The 20,499-nt window shown below is 41.4% G+C and overlaps 1 protein-coding gene across 1 annotated transcript; it reads left to right on the forward strand.

Annotated features, from left to right (window-relative positions):
• Positions 1-328: 328 nt before the first annotated feature.
• Positions 329-595, forward strand: LOC115503665 (ATP synthase subunit f, mitochondrial-like). The gene has a single exon (XM_032594894.1). The coding sequence runs from the start codon at positions 329-331 to the stop codon at positions 593-595; it is 267 nt and encodes an 88-aa protein (XP_032450785.1).
• The last annotated feature ends 19,904 nt before the right edge of the window (positions 596-20,499 follow it).

Consider the following 20,499-nt stretch of genomic DNA (forward strand, 5'->3'; position numbering starts at 1 on the left):
AACCATGATCCTTAGGATGTACTATGAGCTCTGATGTTTTCAATCCCATCTTATTCTATTTGTTTTTAAAGCCGGTCATGACACAGTAAATTGGTTTCATGACCCACCAGCAAATCATGAACTACAGTTTGTACAATATACTAAAACGATTTCTGCAGTCTGTCCAAATTGCCTTCCGCTCCTGTCCCTCTGAGATTTCTTACATGCATTTCTGGCGAGATTTCCTTTCTCTTCCCTAGTCAACCCTTCTTCTGCGAATTCAGTTGTTTTCAACCTTGGCTGCAGATTAGAATCACACAGCGTGCCTTAAAAATATACAGACTCCAAGATGGCGTCGTCCATACCAGTGAAGGAGGAGAAGCTCATGGATGTGAGGCTAGGACAGCTGTCAAGCTGGATAATGATACAGGATTTCACCCCTAAAGGCATTCCTGGAGCATTTCAAAGAGGTTACTACCAGTATTACAACAAGTGTGTCTATGTGAAGAAAGGAGGCGTCGCTGGGATTTCTATGGTTCTGACAGCATATATGCTTTTCAACTACCGCTGTTGTTACAGAGAGCTCAGACAGGAGCAGCTATGCAAGCACCACTGAAGAGGGCCCAGTGTGGAGGCACATTCGGCATTCCTGACCATGAGCTTTGCCTGGCACCCTTGAATCCTTTCATATCCTGATTCAGAATTACCATCCAATAAAAGATGACTGGTTAAAAATACACACACACACACACACACGCACACACGTGCGTGCGCGCACACACACACACACACACACACAAATACCTGGACACCCTTTCACACCAGTCCCCCCAGATTCTGATTTAATTAGTCATGTGGAGCCCTACCCACAGTGCTTAGCACACAGAAGTAAGTATTTGCTGTATGAATCTGCAAGGAAGGCCCTATTATTGTCCCATTTTACAGCTACAAGTGGAAGAGGTGGGATTAGAACTCAGATCTGCCCAGTTCCAGAGGCAGAGCCTCCTAACCAGTACAGGAACTCCCTGTCATAGCTCAATAGGCAAGAGACACAACTCACAGGTGTTGCCAGTCCTTAAGGATGAAGCTCTAGGGGTGCCTGGGTGGCTCAGTTGGTTAAGTATCCAACTCCTGATTTTGGCTCAGGTCATGATCCCAGGGTCGTGGGATCCAGCCCTGCATCAGACTCCACGCTGGGCTGCTTAAGATTCTCTCTCCTTCTGCCCCTCCCCTGCTCGCATGTTCTCATGCTCTCTCTCTCTCTCTCTCTCTCTCAAAAAAAAAAAAAAAAGGATGAATGAAGATCTACAGAAAGCCATTAGGTATCATAGCAGGACTGTTTTGCTCCTGGCTCTTTTCTGGCCCTGGGTTCACACAGCATCCCTACAACAGACTTGGTCCCCAGTCTCTCATATTTCCACTCTACTCTCTTACTAAGGGTGTTCCAACCCAGCTCCCATATTCCCCATGCCATCTGGACACTTCCAAAGGGATGTTCTCTCAAATAATATGACTCATTCCAAACTCTTTCTTTCCCTTCTCTCACCACCAGCCTTACCACCCCGTGCTTAATGCTTCTAATTATCTAAGTTCAAGATTTCCCAACCTCAACAGCTTTGACCAGTCCCTTCCTCCTGACTCCCCCAAACCATCATGCTGGGCACCCAGTCTCCTGTGTTGCCACTCCCCAGACTCCACCCCATGACCCCACCACTTCATCAGCCCACGGCAAGATTCCTGCCATTCATTGCCTCTTTCCTGTGGACCATAGCAGCGGTCTCCACACATCTTTCTGTTTCCAGATTCCCCTCACCTATCTGCCCCCACAAATAGGATGTCTGACCAAACCCCAACTCTGGCCAAGTCTCTTCACTCAGAATCCTCCAGAGAGCCCATACTAGCCCACAGTGGTAGATAAAACTCAAATGTCAGAGTCCACTGCTATGAAGCAGTAGGAAGGGGCCTTTCCAGCCACATTTTGCCATGGTTCTGCCACATGTGTCTGCATCCCCAACTAACAGGTCTGCTAGGCATGCCATTTCTCAGATATTCCTCCTATTCCCACCCTCACCCAGGCATCAGTATCACCCAAATGCAGGAAGAGGACTCAGGAGGGAATAACATGACCAGGAGGACCAGCCCAAAAAGCCAAATGTTCCAGACATTACTCAATTCCCTCCATGTTAAAACCATGGCAACCAATCACAGCTCAGGTTCATTTACGAACGAATGGCAGGACCATGGGGTTATGGAAGTCTGGTAATATTAACTGTGAAAAAAGGTGGGGACAGACAAGGTTTCTAACAGGAACATGGGGGAGGTGGGTACAGGAAAGGCAGCGCAAAATTATGGCAGCGAGGAGGGTTGTCAGCCTAGAAATGACACCAGGTAATGAGGTTTTGATGGGATATAGGGGAAAGGAGTACTGGTCCTTTCCCCTCAAATGAGATACATTTTCATAAAAGGAGGACGTTTTTCCAGGATGTCGGTCTGCTTTAGAGTAGATAAACTTTAGAAATATTCAGGGAAACATTGTTGAGAAATACGTTCCCCTGAGCAGAGCTTTCTTTACTCCCAAACTCAGGGAAGGTTGGGACCTTTCACACATAAGGAATCAATCCCTAGATGCCCATCCCATGACCAAACCTCTTCAATCGAGTGCTCAAGGGTCCCCAAGTCAAATCCTCCCTACCTTGCACCCTGTCTCTATCTCAGGCCCGATGTTCCCTTGCCTGGGTTGAGTTGATTGGGGTCCTTACTTTGACATTCCAAATGACTAATTGAGAATAATTACAACTCTTAATTATATTTCAATCATTACATACCAACACCACAGCTGTTTTTAAGTTTTATTTTTCATTAAAGCAATGTTTTCAAGAGCCTGTTTAAAAAGGAGGGGAAAAAACTACTGAATAATCATTTATAATTTGAAAGTAAATAAGAACAAATTATGATCATGTTTGTGAAACAAAATGCTCTATCCAATCCAGTTAGCTATTAACCTAGAAATCTCTTCAAGTCACCTGGAGCTTCAGATTCATGTACCAAGCTCAGTGATCCTGACTCAAAGATTCCAGGGTTGGTTTCCAGTAAGTATAGACCTAAAGCTATTGGGGGTTGAAAAACCCAAAACCTATGGAGTTTCCCAGAAAATATGGCAACAAAAAGTGTGGTCAGGCCCAAAGGATGGAAATTCCAAAGGAGAAAACTCCTATAGAGCATAATAATTGCACTGGTACAGCATTTGCCATCTTAGAATTTACATTCAGATGCATTTGTGCATAGCTCCAAGACTCCTCTTCTTTGTGGTTCTTAACCTTTGGAAGACATAGCATTGAAAACTCTTCCCCAGAAAAATACACATACACAGAACATACACAAGATTTTGCATACAATTTTAAGAGAATCACAAATTCGTAAGCCTATCCATGATTTCCTTAAGATTTATGATTTCCAAATTACCTAATGTTCATTTGTTTGTTTTTAGTACGTGGCAAAAGCATGGAGGCACATGAAAGTTATAATCATTTTGAAATTTTTAGGCATGATTATTTACAATTGTTTCTACAAAACACTGAGTGCCTACTATGTTCCAGGCACTGGACTAGTTGCCAGAAGAGAGCAAGGGTGTGGTGATGAATCAAACAGGACCCCTTAAGGAACTCAGTGGAAGAGGCAAGGAGAGGATGGGTGCTAAACTGAGGAGGAAGGAGGAGCTATTAAGTGCTGGAAGAATTTTATTCCTGTGATACTGCCAAGCTTTGACCTTGCTGCCCTATGAAAGCTTCAGGTGGGGTCAGAGGGCAGGGAAGTGACTTAGCACAGAACATGCAACAATGGCATTAATATGAAGACCTGAGACCCAGACTAGGAATATCCGTCCCCTTAAAGCAAGCCCTTGACCCAGTGGCCAAGGAATGTGACCAGTTCATTCATTAATTACCAGGGATATGCTGTTTTCTTTTTTTTTTTTTAATTTTTTTTTAACTTTTATTTATTTTTGAGACAGAGAGAAACAGAGAATGAACGGGGGGAGAGTCAGAGAGGGAGACACAGAATCTGAAACAGGCTCCAGGCTCTGAGCTGTCAGCACAGAGACCGACGCGGGCTTGAACTCACGGACTCCAAGATCATGACCTAAGCCAAAGTTGGACGCTTAACCGACTGAGCCATCCAGGCACCCCTGGATATACTGTTTTCTAAGGATCCTACACAAGCAGTCCAGGAATAGAAACTCACCACAGCAGAATCATGTGCTCTAAGAAAGGCAATAGCTAAGCAGAGAGGATATAGCGAAGTCCATTGATGGCTTATTGGGACAACTTCTCCTGTGTATCATAACAGCCTCTGGTATTTCCAATTTTTTTTTTTTTTTTTGCCAAGTAAACATTTGTTTGACCACCATCTAATATCATAATCATTTCGTAAAAGAAAAAACATTTCACTGGTATTTAATAAGAATAAAGGATATTCTATACCAAGAAAAAAGAGTTGGAACTTCACACCATGCGTATACTCACAACACACACACACACAGTTAATTTCTTTACTTTTCCAATTTTTCTAGACTAGTTACATTTTTTCACAACTTAGCACCAGTTCACAGAAGAGTATTTGGAAACCACCAAAAGAAGGTTTGAAAAAGAAAGCAAGGGCAAAGTATTTAAGGAGCAATGAGCCCTGCCAGGGATGGAGAATGAAGGTCTCACAGTATGGGAACTATCCAGGCTGGGTGCTGAAGGATGAAAACAGTCTCAGCTAAGGGATTGATGGAATCACACAGACACACTGGAAGTGAAGGCAGGTGGTGAGAAAGAAGCACAATGTCAACCTCATTTCTGAACCCCTGAATCTGTCAACAGTCCTCAAGGTCCATGTCTGTGACTTTTGTACCTTATACATTGTCACTCCTAAACTGTTCTTGTACTCCCAATTTGGACTGTCCTAACTGATGGACAAACACTTCAAGCTATTACTGGATGGCCTTGGTCCCCAAACAACAGTTGTGTTTTGTAAACTTTCCTACATTTGTATGTGGGTCCTTATTTTCACAAATACTTGAATATTAGATCATAAGGGGGAAACCAAAAGCCTATTGCTAGAGAAAAAACTCCAAATACATTTTGCATAATTTAGAAAAAGATGAGAATTATTAGTGAGCCAAAAACAGTACTTCTTTATATCCAACAGTACACACTGGATATAAGCCAACAACTATGTGTTTAATTTTGAAAAATAAGAAAAACACAAACATATAAGACTTTCATTTAAGTGTGATCGAATGACCACAAACATTTACATTTGTTTTCTCCCTTTCAAAACCCACTAAAATAATAGTGTTTTATTTCTTTTTATTTATTTCAAGAGAGAGAGCACACAAGCAGGGGAGGGGAAGAGAGAGAGAGAGAGAGAGAGAGAGAGAGAGAGAGAGAGAATCCCACTGCACTGTCAGTGCGGAGCCCAGTGTAGGGCTTGATCTCACAAATTGTGAGATTATGACCTGAGCTGAAATCAAGAGTTGGACACTTAACTGATGTGCTCCAATTGTGTTCTTTTTAAAATATAAATTTCCAAAGGATAGAAGTATAACAAAGGAATAATCAATGAAATGAAAATTTTCCACAAATTTTGGGAAGATATAAAATGGAGGATTGGGAAACTTGCTCAACAGGGTCATAAAGCTACCACCAATGTGCCCACAAAATGGAGATATCTATGATACATAAACTACTCCCTTTCTCTTTCATTCCAACACAGAATCCCAGAAAGGCTTCAGCACTCAAGGTCCTAAATACCACAAAAAGCAGAAAGAGGAGAGCATGAAGGCACAAAGCTGAAAACATGACGTTTTATTGAAAGTCAGAATACAAAAGTACTGTGCTCCGAGATCCCCTGAACAACACCAAAGATCCAGTTGACAAACTCCACCTACCCTATCCCCAAGGAAATCAAAGGTTTATTTTCTGGAGAAGTTAATATAGATAGGCTCTAGAGTCAGGAACATCACACATATTAGAGATAAAGGTGGGTTAACTTAAAGGCTACAGTCCCCATTCCTCCACCCCATTCCCAGAAAGCTGGAAACAAGGCACTCTCCTCCCAGGCTGGACACTAGAGAACTCCTATACAGAGAAAAGTTGGCCAGATACTTACATTTGCCTGGTATCACTACAGAACGCAGTGATATGTTCTATTTGAGCAATCACACTCACACATACACATGCTAAACAGCTTTTTAGAATCCTACTGTTAAATATTAACAGTCAACCAAGGATCATTTAACATCTTAGGAATTCCTGATTTGAAGACAAAATAAAACAAGCAAAAAAAGGAAAGAACCAGGAAAGCTGAGCTAATAAAGAGAAATTAATGTCAAATTTTTAATAAAAAGGTACCGCATCTAAGAAAAAAATAGGAGTCTATCTTTTTTAAGGTAACTCAGTTCAAGAAAGAACTTTACAGTTAAAAATAAGATACGTCAAGGGGTTCCTGGGTTGCTCAGTCAGTTAACATGTGACTCTTGATTTCAACTCAGGTCATAATCTTACAGTCCATGAAATAGAGCCCCACCTCAGGCTCTAAAATGACAGTGTGGAGTCTGATTGGGATTCTCTCCCCCTCTCTCTGCCCCTCCCCAACTTGCTCTCTCTCAGTCTCAAAATAAATAAATAAACATTAAAAAAAAGTAAGATAGCTCATGATGGGTGATGGGTACTAAAAAGGGCACTTGTGATGAGCACTGGGTGTTGTATGTAAGTGATGACTTACTGAGTTATACTCCTGAAACCAATATTGCACTGTATGTTAACTAACTAAAATTTAAATTCAACAAAAAGGAAAAAAAGAAATGTGTATGAAAAAATAAATATTTGTTTAAAATATTAAATAAAAATAAATAAAAATAAAATAGTAGCAAAGCCTCCCCCTCCAAATAAGATAACCCAAATTTAAAAAACAATGGAAGATGTGAAAGGCAAAGAGTTTACCCAAAATTTGAGTTTTCACCTAGTTTCTTCTTTCCTAAAAACAGAGACCAAGGAAACAATACATTGAATATGGGATGCAGAAGATAATGGAGTAATGCTTTCAAGTGAGTTTTTAACCTGAGATTTTATAAGCAGTGAAAATATCATCCATATGAGAATAATCAGATTCATTTTCAGACTTGAACTCAAAACTTAAGCAGGGAATCTGAAGCAGAAAACCTGTAGTATTCCTTGGTAATGCTGTACCACAGGTCTAGAGAACAATCAGTCTAAATCAGAAGAAAAATGGAAGCTTAGAGGAAGAAGCACTCTAGGAGGAAAACAACACAAAATTGATGAAATAGTTATGTGTGTATTTAGAAAGAAATGTTTATAGAACTGTGAAGACTGCTAATGAAAAAGAAACTAAGGTTATGTAAAAAAGAAAACTTTGGGGGCATCTGGGTGGCTCAGTCCATTGAGCATCCAACTCTTTATATATATATATATATATATATATATATATATATATATATGTGTGTGTGTATATATATACATATATACACACACATATATATGTATATACATATATATGTGTAAAGAGCATCCAACTCTTTATATATATATATATATATATATATGTGTGTGTGTGTGTATATATATGTATATATGTATGTATATACATATATATATATGTGTATATATGTGTGTGTGTGTATATATATATATATATATATATACATAATTTATTGTCAAATTGTTTTCCATACAACACCCAGTGCTCATCCCCACAGGTGCCCTCCTCAATACCCATCACCCACTTTCCCCTCTTCCCCACCCCCCATCACTCCTCAGTTTGTTCTTAGTATTTAAGAGTCTCTTATGGTTTGCCTCCTTCCCTCTCTGTAAATTTTTTTCCCCCTTCCCCTCCCTCCTGGTCTTCTGTTAAGTTTCTCAGGATCCACATATGAGTGAAAACATATGGTATCTGTCTTTCTCTGCCTGACTTGTTTCACTTAGCATAATACTCTCCAGTTCCATCCATGTTGCTACAAATGGCCAGACTTCATTCTTTGTCATTGCCAAGTAGTATTGCATTGTATATATATACACCACATCTTCTTTACCCATTTGTCATTTGATGGACATTTAGGCTCTTTCCATAATTTGGCTATTGTTGAAAGTGCTGCTATAAACATTGGGGTACAAGTGTCCCTATGCATCAGCACTCCTGTATCTCTTGGGTGAATTCCTAGCAGTGCTATTGCTAGTTCATAGGATAGATCTATTTTTAATTTTTTGAGCAACCTTCACAATGTTTTCCAGAGCAACTGCACCAGTTTGCATTCCCACCAATAGTGCAAGAGGGTTCCATTTCTCCACATCCTCTCCAGCATCTATAGTCTCCTCATTTTTCATTTTAGCCACTCTGACCAGCATGAAGTGGTATCTAAGGGTGGTTTTGATTTGTAGTTCCTTGATGAGGAGTGACATTGAGCATCTTTTCATGTCCCTGTTGGCCACCTGGATGTCTTCTTTAGAAAAGTGTCTATTCATGTCTTCTACCCATTTCTTCTCTGGATTATTTGTTTTTCAGTGTGGAGTTTGGTGAGTTCTTTATAGATTTTGGATACTAGCCCTTTGTCTGATATGTCATTTGCAAATATCTTTTCCCATTCCATCGGTTGCCTTTTAGTTTTGTTGATTGTTTCCTTTGCAGTGCAGAAGCTTTTTATCTTGATGAGGTCCCAGTAGTTCATTTTTGCTTTTAATTCCCTTGCCTTTGGGGATGTGTCAAGTAAGAAATTGCTGCGGCTGAGGTCAGAGAGGTTTTTTCCTGCTTTCTCCTCTAGGGTTTTGATGGTTTCCTGTCTCACATTCAAGTCCTTCATCCATTTTGAGTTTATTTTTGTGAATGGTGTAAGAAAGTGGTCTAGTTTCATTCCTCTGCATGTTGCTGTCCAGTTTTCCCAGCACCATTTGTTAAAGAGACTGTCTTTTTTCCATTGGATATTCTTTCCTGCTTTGTCAAAGATTAGTTGACCATACGTTTGTGGGTCTAGTTTTGGAGTCTCTATTTTATTACATTGGTCTATGTGTCCGTTTTTGTGCCAATACCATGCTGTCTTGATGATGACAGCTTTGTAGTAGAGGCTAAAGTCTGGGATTGTGATGCCTCCCACTTTGGTTTTCTTCTTCAATATTACTTTGACGATTAGGGGTCTTTTGTGGTTCCATACAAATTTTAGGATTGCTTGTTCTAGCTTTGAGAAGAATGCTAGTGCAATTTTGATTGGGATTGCATTGAAAGTGTAGATTGCTTTGGGTAGTATTGACATTTTAACAATACTTATTCTTCCAATTCATGAGCACAGAATGTTTTCCCATTTATTTGTATCTTCTTCAATTTCCTTCATAAGTTTTCTATAGCTTTCAGCATAAAGATCTTTTACATCTTTGGTTAAGTTTATTCCTAGATATTTTATCATTCTTGGTGCAGTTGTGAATGGGATCAGTTTCTTTATTTGTCTTCCTGTTGCTTCATTATTGGTGTATAAAGATGCAATTGATTTCTGTACATTATTTTTGTATTCTGAGACTTTGCTGAATTCCTGTCTTGATTTTAGCTCAGGTCATGATCTCATGGTTCATGAGAGCAAGACCCACATTGGGCTCTGTGCTGCCAGCCCAGAGCCTGCTTGGGATTCTCTTTCCCTCTCTTTCTGCATCCCACCATGCTCTTCCCCCTCCACTCTCTCTCTACCTCTCAAAATAAATCAATAAACATTAAAAAAAGAAGTTCTGAAAAAATAAAATGAAAATAATACTCCACAAGGACAAAATAAGGGGAAAAAGGCATTAACTCTAAGAAAAATAAAATAGATTCCCAAAGAAAGAAAACAACCGTAACGCTATACCTGGCTTATCAATGAACTACATTTACATAATGATAATAATTATGTAGCCATAGACTTCTAATTAAACTAATGTACTAATTATATTATATAATTACACTGGAAGAATGGGGAATTGACAATGAGGTAGGGAATGGAGAGTGGGTGGGAGGACGTATGTATGTAAGCATTCTAAACCTACTCACGCTCTAATAAGAATTTAATAATGTCCAAAATGGGTAAATCAAGAAAAGGCAATATTAGCATATTATTTATAAATATGGAGATAAATTTCCAAAGAAATCTTAAGGGTGTTAAATGTAGTTAACTCTGGGGGACAGAAAGGAAAAGGGATGGGGGAGGGGGACAATTGACTGCTACTTTTTATTCTAAGCTTTGTAAGGACTGAGCATATATTACTTTGATAAAAATAAATTTTATTTTTAAAAATAACACCCATGAAACATTACCATATTATTTAAGATTATGTTTAGGTGGTAAGAGTTTTTAAAGATTTTGTTATGTTCTCAGTGCTCTAAGCAGGGACACCTTTATAACACATAAGTTTATTGTTCAACTTTTACCTATTTGATTTTTTTCACCCATACTTTAAAGCATATATTATGTACAAAAGCAGAGGTTTGATAGTTACCATTTTTCTACCATTCATTAGCTAATGGATCCCCATCTGCAGGTTCTTAGTCCCAGTTTGCAGTAATAGATTCATGGTTGGCCCATCCTATCTGTGCTACATCGTAATGACCCAATTCATTGCTCCCTATGATAACAATGGGATGAGCTGTAATTTTCAACAGTGGGAGCTCTGAACGGCCCCTCAGGTCAGGCCAATACTTCTGTCTGTTCCAGAATGCACCTGCCTCCTCAGCAGGAGCCAGGGAGCTACTGGTGTCAGCTTGCTCCCCTGGCTCAACACCAGTTACCAAGTTCTTTCCCAATACATCCTCATGAGGAAGATGATAAAAGTGGCTTTTTCATGGTAATAATCCCATAATTGTGACAATTAATAATCTCCCCATAGTGAATGTCATATCTTCCCAAGAAGCCAGCAGCAGTGAAGCTCCTACAATCTGCGAACCCCCCTGGGAATGAGGATCTGTATATTCATGGTACCTGGATCCTCCTTCCCAGAGATGCCAGAGGCTCTCCTTCTGTCCTCATGTGGATGCCAGCTGGTATTATACAAGCCTGCCACTGAGCAGACTATCAAGTGGACCAGTTTGACTTGGACAGTCTCAGCCCAAATCCAATCATCTCCTAATCAGGTTTAATTGAGATTAATAACCTCTCACAACTAGCTCTAGGTATTTCATCAATAGATGTCCTGCTAAGAAAACTTCTCTGCAGGCCTCCATTCTGACCAAACAATTTCTACCCTCCTCCCTCCCCACCCTGGCTCCCAGCCCATCTGACCACCTGATCCTGCAGGAACAAAAGAACATACCAAGGGCATTTTCAGGACCCAAAGAAGATGGGAAAAGCAAAATCAGAACTACTACTGAGTCAGAAGGATTAAAGCCCTGGCATGAACCTCTTTGCCCCACTCAAATGGCCCCTAAAGAGTAGATGCAGGAAAGTTCTAGAAGTATTGTGACCATCATAGTTAGACTGTCCGCACTGTGGCTAATGCTTCCCAGCTCTGCCCACCTGGATTGCCACACTGGACTAAAAGGCAACATCAGTCATCCATTTCCTCAAAAGATCTTTGTCAAGCACCTACTCTGTGCCAGGGCACATAGAATTTAGTGAAGCACTAAATATGGGCACTAGAATTTAGTGAAGTAAAAAAACAGATAAGGTGCCTGCCCTCAGGAGTTTAGGACCTTGACAGAGAAACAGATGAAGCCAGGGATCTCACATGTAGGCATGGCCAGAAAATTGTAGTAATAAGGGCTGTGAAATGAGAGAGTGAAGCAGATGACAAAGTGGAGAAAGGGAAACTAATTTAGATTAGAGGTCAGACAAGGCCTCCCTAGGGCCAAGTGAAGGATGGGTGGGAATTAGTGGGACATGGGGGAAAAGAGCAACCCAATCAGAGGAACAGTCTGTGCTGGGTCTCTGGGGTGGGACAAGCAGTCAAGTGACTAGTACAGCTGACAGAGAGCCACCAAAGCACCAAAGAGGACAGCAGAACAAGATGAGGCCACAGTCCACGGAGGCTGGATATGTCAGACCAGGTGGGCCACAGGAAGGTGGCTTGATTTCATCTTATGCAGAGTGGAAAGTTACTTACTAATGCAGGATGCCTCTTTCTATGGCTTGACGAAAAAGGGCATAAAATTTACAGCACAGTCCCTACTTCTTGCTTTGGGGAAACACTTCCCTAGAATAAAATAATTTTATTCATGCATCCAGCAAGGATACACCATGGTCATAAGACTAACTCTCCCACAACACAAGTGAGATCAGTCTCACATGGTCAATGGTAAAGCTTGTCCTAAAGAGCTGCTAGGTGCTTCAGTCTCCCTGGGGACATGGAGGCCAAAGGAGAAAACATAGGCTCCTGCCCTCAGAGGCTGGAAAAAAAGGCAGGTCAACCTATGCTTCCCCAAACAGGAAAAGGCCCTGTCAGGCTCCTGTTCTAATGGACTTAGGACTTCAGAAAGACAAAAATGACTTGAAAGGAAGTAAACTTCACATTGGAATAATTGTGAAAATGTGCCATTCATTAGTTTCCTCATGGACATGCAAGTATTTTGATCTACTTCAAAGGGATTCCCTGCTAGGTGATCCAGGAGTCAGGGCTGTAAGAGTGAAGAGAAGGAGGGATGGATCGCTCTGTTTTTTCAGACAGAAAAGCAAGAAAATCCCCCATCTAGCTTACCTCATCCCCATTAACTCAAACTCTGCACAGACTATTCACAGAAGCACTTTTCAGAGAATCATAGCTGAACACTTCAAAAAAACTTTAACACTAAAGATGCTTTTTGACGAGGCAGAGACAGTAATAGCTTTGATCTCAGGAGTCTGCAGTGGCACCAACAGCCTGTACTGAGCCTTTAAGGTGACCCAACCCAAGGGAAGAGTCTTGCAGAAAAATTGGAAATGGGTCCCTACCTTATCCATTGAGGCATGAATGCCCATTACCCAAACTGCCAGGTATGAAATGAGAGAACGTGGGATGGCAGTCAGAGTGAACACTGCAGTTACTACCAGTTCTGGCTCACCTTTGTGCTCCCCCATCTCAACTGCCTTTCTGTCAGGTGTGTTTTTTTCCAAACTCACTGCAACTCAAGTGCTGAGCTGAGTTCCTGTGTTTTGTCCAAGTTCTCTTTCCTAAGCCTCTTGGGGGAAGCCAGAGGCCCCATTTCTTGCCCTATCATACTCCCCTCGTGTGAGTACATTGGATGGGGTGTCCCAAGCCTTGCCAAAGTTTCCTGTGAAAAGTTCATTCTGAGGAGCCTCTCTATGCACAGCAAGGGGTTAGAGCAGGTAAAGAAGTATGAACAAGGGGCCTTTGGCTGAAAGGGAAGCAAATGCTACAAGAGGCTTGTGATTCCAGAGCTAACAGAAGCTTAAAAATTTAAACACCAATGGGAGCCTGGATGGTTCAGTCGGTTTAGCATCTGACTTTAGCTCAGGTCATGATCTCACAGTTTGTGGGTTCGAGCCCTGCGTCGGGCTCTGTGCTAACAGCTCAGAGCCTGGAACCTGCTTCAAATTCTGTGTCTCCCCCTCTCCGACTCACACTCTGTCTCTCTGTGTCTCTCAAAAATGAATAAACATTAAAAAATTATTTTAAAATGTAAACACCAGCAAACAAAGCAGTCCATAATACAAACTCAAATTGTTCCATTTTCTCACTTCCCTCTGCCTTCGCCTGGTTGTAGCGACTGGCCACCTCTCTTCTGGACTATTGTAGCAATTCCTGCCCCAAGCCTTGCCCCTCCTATCCAGCTGTCATATTGAGACTACACTTCCATTAAAGTGGCTTTTCTTGAATTCAATTGTGTGTCAGTCTCTCCCACAATGAATACTCTTCAACGACCAGCCACTGCCTATTAAAGAAAGTCTGGGGAACCTGGGTGGCTCAGTCAGTTAAGCATCTGACTCTTGATTTCGGCTCAGGTCACAAGCCCTACATCAGGCTCTGTGCGGACAGCATGGAGCCTGCTTGGGATTCTCTCTCTCCTTCTCTCTGCCCTCTCCTGCTTGTGTTTTCTCTCTCTCTCTCTCTCTCTCTCTCTCTCTCTCTCTCTCCTCTCTCAAAATAAATAAACTTGGAAGGAAGGAAGGAAGGAAGGAAGGAAGGAAGGAAGAAAGTCCAAACATGCTCCCTAAAATAATGTGCATGGCCTTTCATGATCCATCTTCCGTGACTTCCACTGTCTCACTTCCCCCATCCCATCCCATCCCACTCTTCTCTTCCCCAACAACACGCATCCTTCCCACTCAACAGAAATACACAACCAGCAACACTCCCAGGATGTGCCACAAGGTTTGCACACCTGTGCTTTTGCATGTGCTGTTCTCCCTGCCTGGAATGCTTTCTTCCTCTGCCTTATCCATTCATAAAACTTCTCTCAAAATGCTCACTTAAATGTTACCTCCTTCTGAAGACTTCTCTGATCTTCTCTGATAACTGATGCCCTCTTCTGTTGTCCAGTAGGACCTGTAACACCAAATGACAAGTTTTGTTCCATTCCACTAGAATGAGTTCCTTGGAACATAGATTAAAATTTCATCCTTCTCCAGTTTCCTCCCCAACATGTAGAATGAAAGGATCTTTACTTTGTCCAGAATTAGGTAGAGTCATTCCCAGTTTACAGTTGAGCAAACTGAGATCTAAAGAGGTAAGAGTCACAATACCAGTTGGCAGTAGGCTAGTAAGTAGACATCAATTTACCCAACTCCCAATCCAGAATATTTTCTACCAGGGCCCCCTGATCACATGGAAAAGGTGACGTCTTCAACCTTAAGTCCCATTCAACCAGAGTTATGTGATACAGAGGTCTCTGGGGTCTGAGAATCTTCTGGGCACTACTGTGTTTGTTACCTCAGAGCCTTCTCCCATTTCCAAGGAGCTCAGGAAATTCCCTGGCAGCAGTTTAGCTCCAGATACCAAAATTTACCCAAGCTCCTGAGGTCCCTGGAAGACCATACTTGAAGCACTATTTGCCAAGGAGTAGAAAAGTGACCTAGTTGCATGACCTTGGACAGAGGGTCAAGGGAAAGACACAGCACAGGACTGAGAACACCTGTATTCTCCACATTGTCTTAACTTCCCAGAGTCACAACTACAGAGAAGGCCATTGGGAAGGAGCCTTTAATTACCTGCAGGTGTCCCAATTAAGCAGCATTGCCTCCCCAATTAGCAGTCCCTTCCATAGGAAATCATTAGGCTTAATTCCATTTCCTGGGAAACATCTTAATCAAGCAAGCTCAGTCCCCAAATCCTGAAGCGGCCAGGATTTGTTGTTAGCCTGGCCCTGTGGGTCTAGATGATGATGCTAAATTGGGCTTTGGGTCAATTTCCCAATTAAACATATCCCTTTAATTACACTGTTTTCTAATGTTTCTGGATAAACTGAGGATCTGTTTCTTACATTGCTTACTAAAGGTAGAGCATGTTCAAAGAAGGCCCTTCCCTAAAGAAGGAGATACATTTGTAAGTGTACTCAAAGAAAGCATCTCTGATATAAAAAAAAAATAAATCTAAAACACTGGGGTGAGAGCTACAAAGCAGAGCCTGTTTTCAAGATGTAAGACAGAAAAGTTACAGGTGCCTTCACTCTCAATGCCAGAGGAGTCCCCAATTTTTCTCCCCCTTTTTGTCTTCACTGTTCCACAAAACTATTAAATTCAAGGTAACAATCTTAGGAAAGAAAAAATAATTCCAGGTGCAGAGGCCCATAGAGGGCTTTCCAAGTTCCCAGTATTTGCATCTTTTTGTTTGTTTGTCTTATTTATTTTTAAGAGAGAGAGAGAGAGAGAATGGGAGCAAGAGAGGTGCAGAGATAGGGTGGGGGGGTGTGGACAGAGGATCCTAAGCAGGCTGTGCTTTGGCTCTGACAGCCAGAGGGAGAGAGAGAGAGAGAGGAGAGAAAGAGGGAGAGCGAGATCTCTCTCAACTGATTGAGCCACACAGGCGCCCCTCTTAGTCTTTGAATCTTAAACGTTTTAGTTAGAAGGTGAAGGAATGGGCCTGGAGGAAGTAGAAGATTCAGAGTTGTCCCCCACCTGGATGACTGCCAGCAGAATTGTGACCTTTTACACATCAGCGCTAAAGCCAACTGCTGACCACCAGCTTTGTAATTTTTCTAGAGATCCCCTTCCCCGATTGTGTCCAATTCTCTTGTCTCAAATTCAAAGAGTCCCACTCTCATGCTGATAAAAGTTTCACTGCCAACCAAGGGGTTCATTTTGTATCAACATGGGCCTGAAATCCTTAACACTGCAATATTGGCAAAACAGTCTTCCTCCCTGTCCCCTTGCACTCTGCTGGTTTATCTCTTTCCTCCTTTTGCTCCCTTCTCAGCAGACTTAGGCCCCCAGGAAAAGGGGAAGGGGAGGGAGGAAAAATACAAGATGGAATGGGTTCAATCACAATTTAGAGTCCCTCGAAACTTACCGATGGAAACCTTACAAATACATCTTAATTTTCACTCTGAAAGAGACTCTGAAGTTCAAATCAAATTCTGTTTCCTTTAACTTTTTTTCATATCTATGTTAATCACATTCCTATCAAATTGAAGAGAGAGAAATGCCTCTCTCCTTGATAATAAATTTAATATGGAGATGATTAGAAGAACATTTGTAATTGTTGCCTGGAGATCTTCATGCATTAGTCCTCCAGAAATCAGATCAACACCTAACCATCCTGCCACTCCCTTAGTCCTCACCATAGTGCTGGCCTCTGCAATAATCACCTTCTATTGATTTTGCCCCAAATTATTTACTCTTACATTTCATAATCAGCTTACCTTAATTCATTACTATTCAATATTTAGGGAAAAACTCCCAAACCCCAGATGACTCTGGTCTTAATAGGTTAAAAAAATTATATACAGGTAGAGATACATAGTCTGAAGTCTTACTATTGGCTTTTCGCATTTCTTCCCCAAAAGACAAAACTGTTTAGATCTGATAAAGCATCTGGCCTGTAAGATGAGCTTTCCTTTTCTCTCTTACAGAAATCCTGATTGAAAATGTCGCTGCTCCAATAGCAGTCTAGATATATTTCTCTGGTACAAGCCGCAATTTGTCACTGAGTTCACTTTCAAAGCCTCTGGTTTGGGGAAAATGGGACTCTTCAAATTTTTTCTTACAAAGTCTCAAGTCACCCCTGAGAATTCAGATAACCTACACCCCGTATCTTGCACTCCTCATGACCCGGGTCTCTGTGCTAGCTCCAAGGAGTGAGCCAAGTAAAAGCTTTGTGACGATAGGAGAGATGGTCATAATACTAATACTACTACAATTAGCAGTTAATATTTGAGTCCTCACTATGTTCTAGAAACAACTGAAAAGTGTTCTCTCTATATTATTTGATTTATTTGATAGATATTACTGTTAACCACATGACAGAAGGGGAACCTGAAGTTCAGAAAAGTCAAGTAATTTCCTCAAAGACACACAGCGAGTAAGTATGGCCAGGATTCAAACTCAGGTTGTTCTATTGCCATGTTGCTTGAAATCTCAGAGAAGACAAGGGAGGAAATTAACACTGATTTGAAGTTAGCGTCTACTATCTTATATACTGCATTCTATTCCTGCATTATTACATGAGTGCAAATTAATTCATTATATTAGATCTGACTCTAGACTCAGGTTCTGACTTCAAGTGAAGAACTTTTCCTCTGAGACTTGGTTTTCTCATCTATGCAATGAGAATATTTGACTGAGTGATCCCATAGGAAACTTGTAGCTCTTACATTCTGGGATTCTAATTAAATAAGATATACACAGCACTGTGGATAGTCCTTTAAAGTTGGAGAAGCCCTGGAGGTGATCTAATCTAGGTATGTCAAAGGCAGTGCATTCAAGTTGCCACTTTCCTATACTGTGCCCATTGCAGACATCACTAATGGATTTCCATCTTTCCTAGTGATCCCAGTTGTAGCTTCAGAATCCTTTTCATCTCTATGCTAAGGAAGCAACTGAGTGAGACAACAGCACATTGGATAAACCTATTTGCAATCCCTGATGTTAATCAATTGTCCCAATTTACAAATGGGGAAACTGAGGCCCGAAGAGAGTAATGGATTCAATAAACATTTGTTGAGCAATTAATATGTCATAGGACTTTTGTCCTTAGATCCTGAAGATAAAAAGATGAACAGGACATAGTCTTGAGCTCTAATGACTCAGTTTAGTGAGAGATGTAGGCTGTTAAACAACCAGTTACAACACTGTGTGATGAGTATTATTTGGCCATGTGGAGGGCCACCTAACCTAGACTAACAGGTTCATAGAAGGCCTCCTGCAGGAAGCAGCACTTAACACTTGGAAGTAAATAACAGTTTGTCAGATGAGGAAGGTGTAAGAAGGCCATTCTAAACAGGAAAGAATCTAACAATGCGAGAAAGCCCAGACTACTCAAAGAGTTATAAGTTGCTAAGGATGGCTGGAGCCTTGGAGCATAAAATGCTGTGAGTTAGGAAATGATGCACAGAGAGGAGGCCATCAGTTTCAAGCCCATGAAGGGTCACATATGCCATGCTACAGAAGATGTCCTCTGAAGACATGCTGTACTCCTCCCATTAAAAAGTAGGGTCTTTGCCCTCTATCCTTGAAAGTTGGCAGGCTTGAAACTGCCAATATAGTACCAAGAAAATGATGCCATATGATTTCTGAGGCTAAGGCTAAGCCATGAAATAATATGCAGCTTCTACCTTGTTCACTGGAACTCTCACCCTTGGAGCCTTAAGCCACCATATAAGAACATCAGTTATCCTAAGACCACTGTAATGGAAGGGCTACATATAGGTGCTCCACCTGATAGCCCCAGCTAAGTGAAGCCTTCTGGCCCTTCCAACCAAAGTGACTTATATGTGAGTAAAGCCATCTTGGACTTTAGACCAACACACTACCAGCTGAATACCACTAACTGACATTTGATGATGCCCTGTGGAATAGAAGAATCAATCCCTCAGCTGAGTCCCGCCTGAATTCTTGACTGACAATTTATAAGATATAAATAAAATCGTTGTTGTTTTAAGTCATTAAGTTTTGGAGTGCCGTTTCTATGCAATAGTAGATACCCAGAACAACAAAAGAGCACTGAGAGTTTTTAGGAAGGAGAGTAACATTATTAGGTTTGCTCTGAAAGGAGCACTCAGGCTGTGGTGTGGGCAATAGATTGGTAGATAGAGAGAATGTAACAGAATAACCATTGGGGTACTGAAGTTGTACAGGTAAGTGGCAACCAAGACAGTGGCAGGAAGGTGAAGATAAATACCAAGTTTATCTGAGATATATATAGAAAGTAGAGTCAACAGAAAGCAATGACTGACTGGAGAAAGAATAAAAAAGAGTCTCACTTTTCTATCTCAGGTGATTGGGTGGATGGAGAAGATTGAAAGAGAAGCATGTCAGGGAAGCATGGGGAGAGGAGAGAGTCTATTCAGATGTGTCAGTTGAGATTGTGCAGGAGGGACAGGGAGCATCTAGAGAATGCAGGAGATGCATGCGTGCTAGAGACTTGGGGGGAGAAACCCAACCATTAAGGGGTGTTGATGAAATTCCTGAGAGTAATGGAAGGAACAGGTATCTCACTGCAAGGAATGAGAAGAGGGCAGAACCACAGGGAATAGCAGAGCTGAGACTGAGCAGAGAAAGAGCACAGCCTGGCCACTTGACTCCCCCAGGAAAGTTGCTTACCAACCCCCTTTTCCTGTCTCCTAGCAAGTCTGGGGACTTGAACATGGCAAACACTGAGGTTGAGGAAACGTGAGACTAGACTCTCTTCCCCTCCTGCTCATCAGAATTGCATATACTATCCCATGCCAACCTTTTTAGTTTTTAAATGCTCTGTTCTAGCCTCCTCTCTCCACTCCTTCCAGCCTGATTGTCTTCTTTTAAATGCTCCTCATTTCTTTGCCATTTCATTTTCTTTCATCTGCAACCTGCTATTAAGGTTGTTTTTCCCACAGCTATTTTGATACCAAATCAGATTAATCTGTTCTCCTAATTAACCTGTGATACATACACAGAGTCCAACGTCTCCTACACAATAGTATTCTCTCCAGTGATCTCACAGATGTCCCATAGAATGGAGTTTTACTCCTTCCCACATCCCTCTTTCTTCCCTCTTGTTCCCAAGGCTCCTCCAGCCAGTTCTTTCTGTCCGTGTTCAGACATGGACCTGGACCACTGGCCGCCTGAGTGACTACAGCAGCCACCTGTAGAGTTATTGCATGGAGTGAGACATTGTCTCCATAAAACCCCTGTTAGAACACACCATGAGCATTAAGCCGTCACTATGCAGTATTAATGGTATGTCATATCATCTTTCTTCAAGAAAAGTGCAGCACAGGGAATATAGTCATATAGTCAATAATACTGTAATACACTTACCATGGCAAGCATTTTGCAGAATGTGTAATTGTTGAATCACTGTGTTGTATACCTAAAACTAATTTAATATTATGTCAATTATACTTCAATGAAAACTTTAAAAATACTCTTTGCTGCATCTACTG

The sequence above is a fragment of the Lynx canadensis genome, chromosome A1 (genome assembly GCF_007474595.2).
Source record: "Lynx canadensis isolate LIC74 chromosome A1, mLynCan4.pri.v2, whole genome shotgun sequence".
In the NCBI taxonomy this organism is placed as follows: Eukaryota; Metazoa; Chordata; class Mammalia; order Carnivora; family Felidae; genus Lynx; species Lynx canadensis.